This window comes from Rattus norvegicus, chromosome 6 (genome assembly GCF_021556685.1).
Source record: "Rattus norvegicus strain SHRSP/BbbUtx chromosome 6, alternate assembly SHRSP_T2T, whole genome shotgun sequence".
In the NCBI taxonomy this organism is placed as follows: Eukaryota; Metazoa; Chordata; class Mammalia; order Rodentia; family Muridae; genus Rattus; species Rattus norvegicus.
Window position 1 is genome coordinate 34,291,925 of NC_141539.1, and position 13,688 is coordinate 34,305,612.

The 13,688-nt window shown below is 40.5% G+C and overlaps 1 protein-coding gene across 16 annotated transcripts in view; it reads left to right on the forward strand.

The window, feature by feature from the left end:
• Atad2b (ATPase family, AAA domain containing 2B) overlaps positions 1–13,688 on the forward strand; it is a 143,473-nt gene that overhangs the window by 125,335 nt on the left and 4,450 nt on the right. For 10 of the 16 annotated variants that reach the window (XR_015622087.1, XR_015622088.1, XR_015622085.1 and 7 more), the window contains 3 exons: positions 519–1,199; positions 2,959–3,086; positions 3,382–3,510. Coding sequence is in view for 10 of the 16 variants with exons in the window: in NM_001427483.1 (NP_001414412.1) it covers positions 519–1,199; positions 2,959–3,086; positions 3,382–3,510 (938 nt within the window). In the remaining 6 variants the exon portion in view is untranslated. Of the gene's footprint in view, positions 1–518; positions 1,200–2,958; positions 3,087–3,381; positions 3,511–7,808; positions 12,082–13,688 lie in introns of those variants that run through there. The other 6 variants (XM_087554253.1, XM_087554254.1, XM_087554255.1 and 3 more) reach the window with 2 other exon arrangements.

Sequence of the window (13,688 nt, forward strand, 5' to 3'; positions counted from 1 at the left end):
AACTATTTAACCATTGGGTCCCACAGCATTAGCTTATAGGGTTTTGTTTTGTTTTCTTCATAGTTGAAGTGCTGTCTTTGTGTGTTCTTATTGGCAATGCATCCACCTTCCTGGTACAAATCCAAGGCTCTGGCCCTAAACTTTCTGGGCAGCTTGGTAATATAATATAATATAATATAATATAATATAATATAATATAATATAATATTTCCCTAAGTGAATGTTGAAAATTAGAAATGGCTATAAAGTAGAATCTGTAGTAGTAGGAAAGGTTAATGCCAAGCAAATTCATACTAAGTAAAATTTTAAAAGTTTGCATTCATCCAAGTTTATCTCTAACTTCCATTTTTCTTTTAGGTTGTGAGAATTAGTCAGCATGGATATCATTAGCCAAGAGTTTTTGTTCGTATTTAACCAGTATGAGTTTATTTGGGGGGAGGGGGAGATATGTTAAAGTAAAGTAGATACTGCACTCCTAAATCCTACATGTTCCCCCTGCCCCCTTTCTTATCAAACAGTTCGAGTTCGGAGAAAATCAAGGCGACGATCACAGTGGGGTAAAGGAATTATTAAGAAAAGGAAAGTGAATAATTTAAAGAAAGATGAGGAAGACACCAAGTTTACAGACTATGACCATACAGAGGACAGGAAGTTGCTGGAGAATGGAGAATTTGAGGTAAGCACTGACTGCCATGAGGAAAATGGAGAAGAAACTGGAGACTTATCTATGACCAACGATGAATCTTCATGTGACATCATGGATTTGGACCAGAGTCAGAGGCTGAATAGTGGAGCGGGCACCAAAGAGAACTTTGCATCCACTGAAGAGGAGAGTTCAAATGAATCTCTGCTCGTCCATAGCAGCAGTTCCCTCAACCCTGAGCAGACATCTAAGAAGGAACCCTTCCTGAAAGGCACCTGCCTAAATGGCGAGGCCTCCACTGACAGCTTTGAAGGCATCCCCATTCTGGAGTGTCAGAATGGCAGAGTTCTTGAAGCAGCTCCTCTGCCTGGTGCTGGGGAAAAATCTAGTTCTGAACAGAAGACTGCTCTGGAGGAACAGCTAAAAGACAAGCCCGAAACTGCGAATGAACGTCATGGAGATGATCCTGAGAAACTAGAAGTGCTGGGATATAGCAGTAATGAGATCGATCCTGGCCCTGATGGAGATGGGAAGGATGCAGAGCTGGATAAAGAAGGTAGAGCTAAGGTTTTAACACCTTTCCTGGAGGTTTAAATGCCAGAGTTAATTCATTGGATCTTTTTGTCTGGTTTCTGGTAGAAATAACAGATTCTCAGAGGGGGAGTGGTCATTAACAGTTTTCATTCCAATCCATAAATAACTGTGGACACACTCAGTTTTGCTACAAGTTTTCAGAGGCTTCATGATCCAGAATGCACTGCTTTTGGGACTTTTGACTCTTCTGTCTGTTCTGTTCTGTTCTGTTCTGTTCTGTTCTGTTCTGTTCTGTTCTGTTCTGTTCTGTTCTGTTCTGTTCTGTTCTGTTCTGTTCTGTTCTGTTCTGTTCTGTTCTATTCTATTCTATTCTATTCTATTCTATTCTATTCTATTCTAAAGACTTTGCAGTTATGAGCCAGGTCGTTTCACATATGTAAAGAAGGCAGAACTCTGGTAGCAGAATTGTTAGAATAGGGTGGGGCAGGGGACAATTTGGCTAGCAGGGTATTCTAGTATGTTAGAGTCATAGAAACCAAGATTAAGCCATTCTCTTGTTCATTTAATTGTGCAACTTTGAGCTAATTCCCCATGTCTCGTTTTTAATTTTGTACATTAAACTTCAGGATGTATTGTTGCTGGGATTTGTAATAAGCAGCTGCCTCTCCTGCTTACTAACATGTTGCAGTGTTTGTGCTGTAGGGGGTCATTGTTTGACTGAATGTCTCAGATCCAGTTAAGTCTCATTGCTTTGTGTGGGAGCAGTGGAAAGGTTGTAGGGCCACTTAACTTGCTCTTAGGAAAGCCGAGCATTCTGTAGGCCCCGCCTTCTCATGACTGTATGATCTATTTGAGGAAAAGCAGAAAAGGGAAGTGTAGGTTATCTAGCTCACCTCTTCCCACCATTATTCTTCACTGCACCCTGGGATGGGGTGAATTGGAGATCTGCCCTGTTCAGTAATTTTCCTACCTAAATAGGTCCTCTTCCTATATATACTAGCTGTCTTGAAATTGTGGCATGTCTGTAAAACTGTGTGCAATGCAGTTTTAGTTTGGGATTTAGGCCATTTTGAAAAAAAATTTATCCTGCCAGTTTTCTAATTTCAGTATAAAGAATAATAATTATAAGTATTATTATTATGCCGTGTGTGTGTGTGTGTGTGTGTGTGTGTGTGTGTGTGTGTGTGTGTGATATGCAGTGTATATGCAGGTATGCACTCCCATGTTCATGCTTAGAGGCCAGAAGATGACAACAGGTATCTCGAGCTGTCACTCTCTACCTTATTCCCTAAAGACAGTGTCTCTCACTGAACCTTGAGGTGAAGAGCTAGCACGTTGCACTGATCCTAAATGCACCTCCCCAGCACTGGTGTACAGCACTTGTAGCCATAACCTTCTTTGTATCTGAAGTATTGGGGGAGGGTGTGTCTCAGGTCAGGTCCCTATGCGTGCAGAGCAAATACTGGACTGACTAAGTCATCTCTTGCCCTTTATCACCAAGTGCTTAGAGCCAAAGGTGGTTTTCCAGTTTCTTTTTCATGAATATATGTGTCATATGACATTTTAGTATTACTTTGCTTTCATACTTACGGTTTAATTCTCTTTAATTTTGGGTTATTCTTACTAAAAAAGAATGGCACCCCCAAATAAACATCATTTTTTTAAAAAACACATTCTTTTTTACTCCAAAAAAAATATTTGTCATGGAAAAAAAGAATTTATATTTGCTTAATAATGATTTTCTTTTACTTTTACTGACTATAGTCCCTTCTTAATTGTAGGTGCTTGTAAAGTAAAAAAATATCGCAAATTAATTTTAGAGCAGGCAAAAACAACAAACCTCGAACTGGTTCCAGAAGAGCCATCGGAGCCTGTGCCACCTTTGGTAGTTGATCACGAGAGACTGCAGGTATGCTTAGCTCTTGACAGTCCGTTTTCAATGACCAGAATAATATTTGGATATTTGTAAAGGAGTTTAATAAAACTACTTTTGGTAGTTGTTATTTTGACCGAGGGACTTCTAACTAGGAGTTAAGTGTATTTCGAGGGTTTGAAACTGGTAAACTGATCTAGACCCTTTTAACCTTAGGTGTCACTTTGTGTCTTATGGTGCCTATTGTCTAAGCATTTGAATATAATGGCTTTGGTTTGACCAGTGATATCAACTGCATCTTATCATCTTTCTTCGGATCTCTCTCCTCCAGAAATTGCTTGATTTGTTGGTAGATAAAAGCAACAACCTGACAGTCGATCAGCTTGAGAGATTATACTCCCTCCTCAGTCAGTGCGTCTACCGCCATCGTAAAGACTATGACAAATCTCAGCTTGTGGAGGTACGTGTGTCTACTTCATCCACAGAGTGCATGCTTTTCTCGTCTTAAAGGAGAAAAAAGAAAAGTTACCTCTCCATTTTTAAATGATTTACTGTACATGGATGCTTAGCCTGCATATATGTATGTGTACCACATGTGTGCTAGTTCCATTACTTTTTTAACTAAGTAACTGAAGCTGTGATGATATAAGATTAGAAATATTGGGGGCTGAGTCAGTAGTAGTACATCACTTGCCTAGCATGTTTGAGCCTAGTTTGGGGTACATGAAGCCCTGTCTTAAAGAAGGTAGGAACTGAGGTCTGTTTGCCATCCACTAGTATACTAGTAGTTGGAAAAGCACTTTAAAATATTTTATTTGTTCTGTAAAGACTCAGAGGGATAGCACTTGTCCTTCAACTTACACGTTTTAGACATCATGGACCTTTCCTTTTCTTTTCTCTATGACTCTGGACCAAAGGGAAATTTCTTTCTCATAAAAGATCTTCTGTCTCTTTTCATATATTTTACCTATCTAGTCTATACTCCTGCTTTTTAATGTCACCTGAGCAAATGTAATCCCACATGTACTCACTAAATTGCTCACATCTACCCAGTGAATGGGCTGAACAACTTTTGATTTTCTTTGTTCATTTATTAGTTCATATAGTGGTCTAGCTACGAAATATTTATCAAGAATTTTCAGTACCAGATACTGTGCTAGGTGTTTGGGCTGTAAAGCACAAGAAGTTTCCTGTTGTAAAGAAACATTTCCAATGTTGAGGATATTAAAGATTTATGTGGGAGGATATGGTTACTTTTGTGTATCTAATAACATTAGATTTGTTGTGTTGTGGTACTGGGGGATGTGGTTCAGGCCTTGCATAAGGTAGGCAAGCATTCTGCCACTGAATCATACCTTTAGCCTTAGGTGCATTAGATTTGAACCAAAACAAGGTGGCATTTTAAATTATTTTGGAGGGCAAGATGACTGATTAGAAGCATCAGACACTTGGTCTACCATGCTGAAGAACTAGAACAGCAGGCACGTAGCTCCGTATTGAGGTGAGTGACCATGGAAGAATGCTGAACCTTAGTAGTAAAGAAAGCAGGAGCTTTGTAAAAGTCTAGAGAACTGGGATGGTTGCAGCATAGCAAGCAAACTATTCTGTCACCTATTCTCCAGCTCCACAGCCATCTTAAGAAGGGACCAATTTTCTGAATTTAGACTGCTCTAGAGGCAGAAACCCCAGTTTATTCTTAACTTCTGGGACCCCATATACATTCCTCTGTACTGGCTTCTCTCAACTTATGGCTGCCTCATATGCCATGCCTCATATGTCAGTAATGACTGACATAAAACCACAGAGAGCGCTGCCTCATGGGAGAAGGGTATTTCAGTCTAAAGAGGAACAGAGTGTGCCATGCATAAGAACCGTGGCTTTGTGGAGGCAGACCTTTGAGACCTAGGATGTAGCCCGCCATATAGAGTTTCTCGGGGGTGCCAGGATTTCTTGTGGGATTCCTGTGACCTTTTCTCACTGTCTTGCATGGATGTCTGTCACTAACAAAACCAAAAGAGAACTCTAATATTCACTGACCAATCACTCTCAGAAGTCTCAGTCTGGTATTATTTTGGTTTTGTCAACGATAGCCTGTCGCCAAGGTGCACAGGCTAAAGTTCAGAGAAAACACTGGTACTAGCCACATTCTGCTCTTGATTTTTTGTTTTGTTTTGTTTTTTGAGTATCTCACCTTAGATTTTAGCCCCAGCTGCATCCGACTTCCCACATCTCACCTGGATCTGTGGTGGGCACTACAAGTAGTAAGAGTCAGAGAAAATTCTCCACCTCTAAGCTCACAGTCTAGGATGTTGGTGTAGGTCTGCACCCTTGGGCACACCTGCAGTAGCAGCACTAAAAATCACTACTACACCTGTATAGATGAACTTCATTAGTTGTCCCTGTACTTTGTCTAGGTGACTAGGTGTGAGTGACACCAAGTTGGTGCTATGCTTTCTCCATGAAGCCTTTGAAATCACACCTGTAACTGGAAGACAGATATGTCAGACCTCTCAGCACTAGCAGAGCAGCCCATACCAGAGACGCATTCCAGTAATGGGGTCTAAACCACCGAGGAAACCACGCACATTACAGTTTAAGGTCAATGTGTGGGGCAGACTCTCTTCTCTCCTTCGTGGGTCTTAGGGGTTAAACTCAGGCCCTCAGGCTTGGCGATGTCTTTACCTGCTGGGCCATCTTGCCGGTTCAAGGATATTTTTAAAAATGAAATAGACCAATAACAAGCAGTGAAATTGAATCAGTAGTAAATATCTCTATGAGCTAGATAGCTTCACATTGATTGTTATAAAAATTCAAAAAAGAACTAACTCCAGTGTTTCTCAAATTTTTCCATTGAACTGAAGGGGAATATTTCCAAACTTATTCTGTAAGACTAGCATTGCTTCTGACAGTGACAGAAAACAATTAGAATAACATCATAATGAACATCAGGATTGAGATCCTCACAGAAGACTAACAAACTGAATTCAGTAGCCCCTCAGAAAGAGCATAAGCCATGATCATGATTTGAGGAAGGTAAAGATCGTTTAATATATTGCAAATAATAGTTGTAATGTATCCCTATAATACAATGCAAGATAAGAAAGCTTATTTTCTCAATAAATATAGAAAATTTTGATAAAATTCAATTTTACTTCATTATTAAAAACTGCAAATTAGGTCTAAAATTTATACTCATTAAAAATTGTGTATAACATCATACTGAATGCATGTTCCAGTATGCTTCTCTATTGTTTTGATGAAATACTGACCAAAAGCAACTTGGGTCAGGTGGGGAAGGGGCATTGGAAGTTAGTTTGGCTCCCGGGTTGTAGCCCATCATCAAGGGAAGTCAAAGCAGAAACCCAAAGCAGGAGTGTGAAGAAACACATAAAGAATACCCCTTGCTTGCTTGCCTCTATGGCTTACTCACTTTGCCTTTCTATACGACTCATGACCACCTGCCCAGGGCTGGAACTTCCTCCCACACCAAACATTAATCAGTATAGCTCTCTGCAGATACATCCACAGGTCAGCCTGACAGAGGCAATCCCTGGCTTTAGGCTCTTTCTTCCTGGGTAACTAGTTGGGGTCAAGTTAATGACTAGCCAGCACATTGACTTCTGTAAAATCCAAAATCTAAAGTGAAGAACTAGATCAAAGCAAAACCAAAATCCAATGTGAATAGCTCAGTGTCTTAAGATCTTAGGCACCAATCATCTTCTGAGCTCCAAAGGGCTTAGTTAGTCCCACCTCTCAAGCTCGGCCACCCGAAACACACACTGCTCTAGTGCTCTCTTTGGTAATTATCCCATATTCCTGGCATTTCTAATATGCTGGGGTCACCATTATAACAGGCTACACCTTCACCAATAGCTCCTTCTAGGTGCTCACAGTGCCAAGGCTCAGATGGTCTCCATGACCCCTTCAGTCGTATAACTCTCATGCCACTAAAGCCAGTAACATGCTATATTAACAAATTCTACTCCCAGCTTGAGATGCCAACCTGGGTATGTAACTCTGGACCACAGCTTCTGTGTGCTGACTCTGAAGAAATATTTCCCAGAGGACTTCACCTCAGTCAATAAGATGTTGGTCTCTTATTAATCACAACTGATTTTTCAATCTCAGATAACTACCTTCAGTTGTCTCAGTGAAAGTAAAAAGTCTAAAGTAAATTTGACCTCAGTGGTTCTAATCTACTAATAACAGCAGATTCTTTAGCCATAGCTTACTAAACCCCATACATTCTTAATTCAGATATACCACAAAGATGGCCCCTGTAGAGTCATTGAGGAACTCTCAAAGTTACCTTTGAAATGTCATAAGCTGCTATCTACATTTCTGCCAGCATTCTTTGTCTTCTGAGCTTCCCCCTCAACAGGTCTTAAAGTTCTAAGTGTTTAATGTCTTTCTAGCTCAATGCTCCAAAATCGATAATAATCCTCCTCCAAACATAGTCAGATCTCAGAGCAATGTCCTAGTCCCTGTACCAACTTGTGGTCTAGTTTGCTTCTCTGTTGCTGTGATAAAACACCAAAAGCATCTTGGAGGGGAAAGGAGTTTATTTGGCTTACCAGTTATAATTTACCATTGAGAGTAGACAGGGCAGGAAATTGCAGAAGAAAGCACAGAGCAACACACTGCTTACTGGCTTGCCTCGATGACTTACTTATCTTTCTTTTAAAGATTGACTTATTTTTATTTTATGTATATGGGTATTTTCCCTGCATGTATGTTAATTGTATCATGTACATACAGTATCCACAGAGGTCAGAAGAAGGCACTGAATTCCTAGAACTGAGGTTCCAGATGACTGTGAGCCGTCATATGCCTCTGAAAGAGCAAGTACTTTTAGCTGCTGAGCTGCCTATCTACCACCTCAGCTTGTCATACCCCACACCCTCCATTGTGTGTATGTGTGTGTTTGAGACAGGATTTCTCTGTGTAGCCTTGGCTGTCCCGAACCAGGTTGGCTTTGAACTCAGAGATCTGCCTGTCTCTTCCTCCCAAGTCCTGGGATTAAAGCCATGTGCCACCACTGTCGGACTCAGCTTGTTTTCTTATATACGCAAGGGCCATGTACCCATGGGTAACATCTACTCCTAGGTCCCACATCAATCATGCTTCAAGAATATGTCCCACAGACATGCTCACAAGACGATCTGATGTAGGTCCGTTTCTCAAGTCAGCTTTCCTCCTCCCAGATATGTCTAGTTGTCAAGGTGACAAGTCATCACCACAATGGGGAAACAGAGTCAGAATCAGGACAAGAGTGTCTGTCTCACTGCACTTATGCAAAAGGTTATTAGAAATTTTGGCCAATACAATTAGCAAGAACTAAAAGACAGTAAGAAAGAAGAAAAATTATCCCTATATGTTAATGATATAATTCTTAGTCACTGTTTTATTGCTGTGAAGAGACATTAAGAGCACAGCAACTCTTATAAAGGAAAGCATTTAATTGGGGCTAGTTTACGGTTTCAGAAGCTTGATCCATTATCATGGCAGGCAGCACGGTGGCATGTATTGCCGGCATGGTGCTGGAGAGGTAGTTAAGTGTTGCATCCTGATCTGCTGACAGAGAGAACTGGACCTAGCATGGGCTTTTGAAACCTCAGAGCCAGCCCCTGATGGCACACTCCCTGCCACAAAGATGCCTCCTAATTTTTCTAATCTTTGAAGAGTTTTACTCTGGTGACTAAACATTCAAATATGAGCCTATGGGAGCTGTTATTCAAACTACCAGGGGTTCTATACATAGAAAAATCTAATGTCTATGTCAGAAGATTGTTAGAAGTGTACAGAAAGATGTAAATATACAAAAGAACACTCAGAATCATTAGTCCTCAGGCAAGTGTAAATCAAAACAAAGGAGGTACCATTTCACACTGTTACATTGTGTCCATGGTGCATCTGAAGGGAGGGGAGAGCAAACACCAGTGGGCTTTTGAAACAGCAAAATCTTCTTTTCCCAACACATCAGCAGTCCCTGATCCATCAGGGCCACCAGACAAGGACTCAGGGCTCTTCTGGCAGGTTCAAGAAGGGTCTGAAGCAGGGCTTATAAGTATAAAACCCACAAGCCTCTGGGCCAAGTTACAGTTACAGTTTTTATTAATGTCAGCCGACATCGAGTGGTGTTTTTGCCCAACCAGTCAGATTTATTTGTTCTTTCTGTTGTTAGGAACAGGTACTAAATTTGGGGTTAACTATTGTTGTTTAGAGAGGGGATTAGCAACAGGTATGTTTTGGGGAACTAGAGAGGGAGTTAGTCAGCTTAGGTAAATTGGAGTCTGAAGTCAAAATGGTAGAACTTAGACCAGTCGCTAACATTAAGCTAAATGGAAAGAAACTTGAAGCAATCCCTCTAAAATCAGGGATTAGACAAGGCTGCCCACTCTCTCCCTACTTATTCAATATAGTTCTTGAAGTTCTACCCAGAGCAATCAGACAACAAAAGGAGATCAAGGGGATACAGATTGGAAAAGAAGAAGTCAAAATATCACTATTTGCAGATGATATGATAGTATATTTAAGTGATCCCAAAAGTTCCACCAGAGAACTACTAAAGCTGATAAACAACTTCAGCAAAGTGGCTGGGTATAAAATTAACTCAAATAAATCAGTAGCCTTCCTCTACACAAAAGAGAAACAACCGAGAAAGAAATTAGGGAAACGACACCCTTCATAATAGTCCCAAATAATATAAAGTACTTCGATGTGACTTTAACCAAGCAAGTGAAAGATCTGTACAATAAGAACTTCAAGCCTCTGAAGAAAGAAATTGAAGATCTCAGAAGATGGAAAGATCTCCCATGCTCATGGATTGGCAGGATTAATATAGTAAAAATGGCCATTTTATCAAAAGCGATCTACAGATTCAATGCAATCCCCATCAAAATACCAATCCAGTTCTTCAAAGAGTTAGACAAAACAATTTGCAAATTCATCTGGAATAACAAAAAACCCAGGATAGCTAAAACTATCCTCAACAATAAAAGGACTTCAGGGGGAATCACTATCCCTGAACTCAAACAGTATTACAGAGCAATAGTGATAAAAACTGTGTGGTATTGGTACAGAGACAGACAGGTAGACCAGTGGAATAGAATTGAAGACCGAGAAATGAACCCACACACCTATGGGCACTTGATTTTTGACAAAGGAGCCAAAACCATCCAATGGAAAAAAGATAGCATTTTCAGCAACTGATGCTGGTTCAACTGGAGGTCAACATGTAGAAGAATGCAGATCGATCCATGCTTATCACCCTGTACAAAGCTTAAGTCCAAGTGGATCAAGGACCTCCACATCAAACCAGATACACTCAAACTAATAGAAGAAAAAGTGGGGAAGCATCTCAAACACATGGGCACTGGAAAAAATTTCCTGAACAAAACACCAATGGCTTATACTCTAAGATCAAGAATCGACAAATGGGACCTCATAAAGCTGCAAAGCTTCTGTAAGGCAAAGGATACTGTGGTTAGGACAAAACAGCAACCAACAGATTGGGAAAAGATCTTTACCAATCCTACAACAGATAGAGGGCTTATATCCAAAATATACAAAGAACTCAAGAAGTTAGACCGCAGGGAGACAAATAACACTATTAAAAAATGGGGTTCAGAGCTAAACAAAGAATTCACAGCTGAGGAATGCCGAATGGCTGAGAAACACCTAAAGAAATGTTCAACATCTTTAGTCATAAGGGAAATGCAAATCAAAACAACCCTGAGATTTCACCTCACACAGGTGAGAATGGCTAAGATCAGAAACTCAGGTGACAGCAAATGCTGGCGAGCATGTGGAGAAAGAGGAACACTCCCCCATTGTTGGTGGGATTGCAGACGGGTACAACCATTCTGGAAATCAGTCTGGAGGTTCCTCAGAAAATTGGACATTGAACTACCTGAGGACCCAGCTATATCTCTCTTGGGCATATACCCAAAAGATGCCCCAACATATAAAAAAGACACGTGCTCCACTATGTTCATCGCAGCCTTATTTATAATAACCAGAAGCTGGAAAGAACCCAAATGCCCTTCAACAGAGGAATGGATACAGAAAATGTGGTACATCTACACAATGGAATATTACTCAGCTATCAAAAATAATGACTTTATGAAATTCATAGGCAAATGGAGGGAACTAGAAAATATCATCCTGAGTGAGGTTACCCAATCACAGAAAAACACACATGGTATGCACTCATTGATAAGTGGCTATTAGCCCAAATGCTCGAATTACCCTAGATGCACAGAACACATGAAACTCAAGACAGATGATCAAAATGCGAATGCTTCACTCCTTCTTTAAAAGGGGAACAAGAATACCCTTGGCAGGGAGTAGGGAGGCAAAGATTAAAACAGAGGCAGAAGGAACACCCATTCAGAGCCTGCCCCACATGTGGCCCATACATATACAGACACCCAATTAGACAAGATGGATGAAGCAAAGAAGTGCAGGCCGACAGGAGCCGGATGTAGATCTGTCCTGAGAGACACAACCAGAATACAGCAAATACAGAGGCGAATGCCAGCAGCAAACCACTGAACTGAGAATGGGACCCCCGTTGAAGGAATCAGAGAAAGGACTGAAAGAGCTTGAAGGGGCTCGAGACCCCATATGAACAACAATGCCAACCAACCAGAGCTTCCAGGGACTAAGCCACTACCCAAAGACTATATATACATGGACTGACCCTGGGCTCCAACCTCTTAGGTAGCAATGAATAGTCTAGTAAGAGCACCAGTGGAAGGGGAAGCCCTTGGTCCTGCTAAGACTGAGCCCCCAGTGAACGTGATTGTTGGGGGGAGGGCGGTAATGGGGGGAGAATGGTGAGGGGAAGACCCATATAGAAGGGGAGTGGGAGGGGTTGGGGGATGTTGGCCTGGAAACCGGGAAAGGGAATAACAATCGAAATGTAAATAGAAATACTCAAGTTAATAAAGAAAAAAAGGGGGGGAAAAAAAAAAGACAAGTTCATTTTATTTGCTCCCAACAACTTTAGTTAGAATAGTATGTTTTAAAGTAGAAAAAAAATTAACAAATGCTAGCAATGATGTGGAGAAAAGTGACCTGTAGGTGCTGTTGGTAGGAATATAAGTTACTATAACCACTCTGGGGAATATAGACATTTCTCAAAATACAAACAAACAAGCAAACCTTAAGAGAACAAAACAGAACAGAACAACCATTTGACTGTTCTGTCACTTTCTGGGTATAAATGAGACCAGAATACTTTGTAATGGGAGCACTATTCTCCAAAGCCAAGATTTGTTTGGAATGAACCCAAGTTACCATCCACAGATGAATGGCTAATGTGATACAACATATGCACGCGTGCACACACAGACACACATACAGTGGATTACTGGTCAACTCTAAAGAATAATACAGTTCTGCCATTTGGAACTGGAGGAGAACATGTTATGTGGAATAAGCTAAGTTCATAAAGATACATGTATCACGTGTTCTCTTTCGTATGTGAACACGAAGATACATGTATCACGTGTTCTCTTTCATATGTGAAAACAGCAGTGTGCTAGCTCTGGGTTATTTGGAGCTGGGCTGGGTGCTTAGGGCTCGGATGGAGAGAAGAGGGAAGGTAGACACTCTTATGGGGTACCTGAAGAGAAAAACTCCCAAGATGCCAGTGTGACTGTCCTAAGCAGAGTATTGGGAAGCCAACTTGACCCCCAGCTTGTTTGAGACTTTAAAGGCAAGAATGGCAATTACGATCTATGCACAAAAGCAGCTCTGGACATCTGTACCAAGCAGGCATTGTTTACAGAAGCAGAGGGTGCCTCTTACAACCTTGAAGTTAGGGTCACATCCTATAGGAATTTATGGCTGGTCTAAGTAACCAGAGGCCAATTTTTACTCAAGATAGTTGTAACAATTAAAGTATTCTTAGGAATGTTTTCATAAGATATTTCATATGTCAGAAGCCCACTGCAGACACAATCAGTTCTTGATATATGACTATATGGAAACATCATAGTGAATCATGCTAATTTGTATAATATGTGCTAGCTGTGATCAATAAGTTGAAACCTGAAAACCACTAGAAGATAATTTTCACATTTGTTAGAATCAGTGAGACAATAAATATATGTGCATGTGTATATATACACATACAAAAGTATATCCCAAAACACGCTGCACGTGATAAGTATATGCAAAGAAACACAACCAAACACAATGTGTTTGTTTTGATTGTATTCTAGACTAGTGAATTTCAGCCATATTTTGGGTTGGTTTTTTTGTCTTGTTTCTTTTGTTTGTTTATTCTGAGATAGGGTCTTATTGTATAGCCTTGACTGGTCTGATATTCCCAGTTACTTCACAACCACATTTTATGAGTTACATTTTTTCAAAGCTATATAAGTTATATAATATATAGGAGCCCCCAGAAATGAAAAAATAAAAACATTGCCATGCTCTGCTCTCTAGAGTATATTGTAAGTGAGATTTGTTGGGGATCAAACAAGCAAAGCTGTCTCTCGGGGGAGGCGAGTGAAGAGCAAATGGTGGAAAAGCAAGCAGATTTTATAAGACAGTCAGCAGGGTGGGGATCTGAGCTGATACAGATTGTCTGGATTATTCCAGAACTAGGTGCCCTTGCCAGAGGTA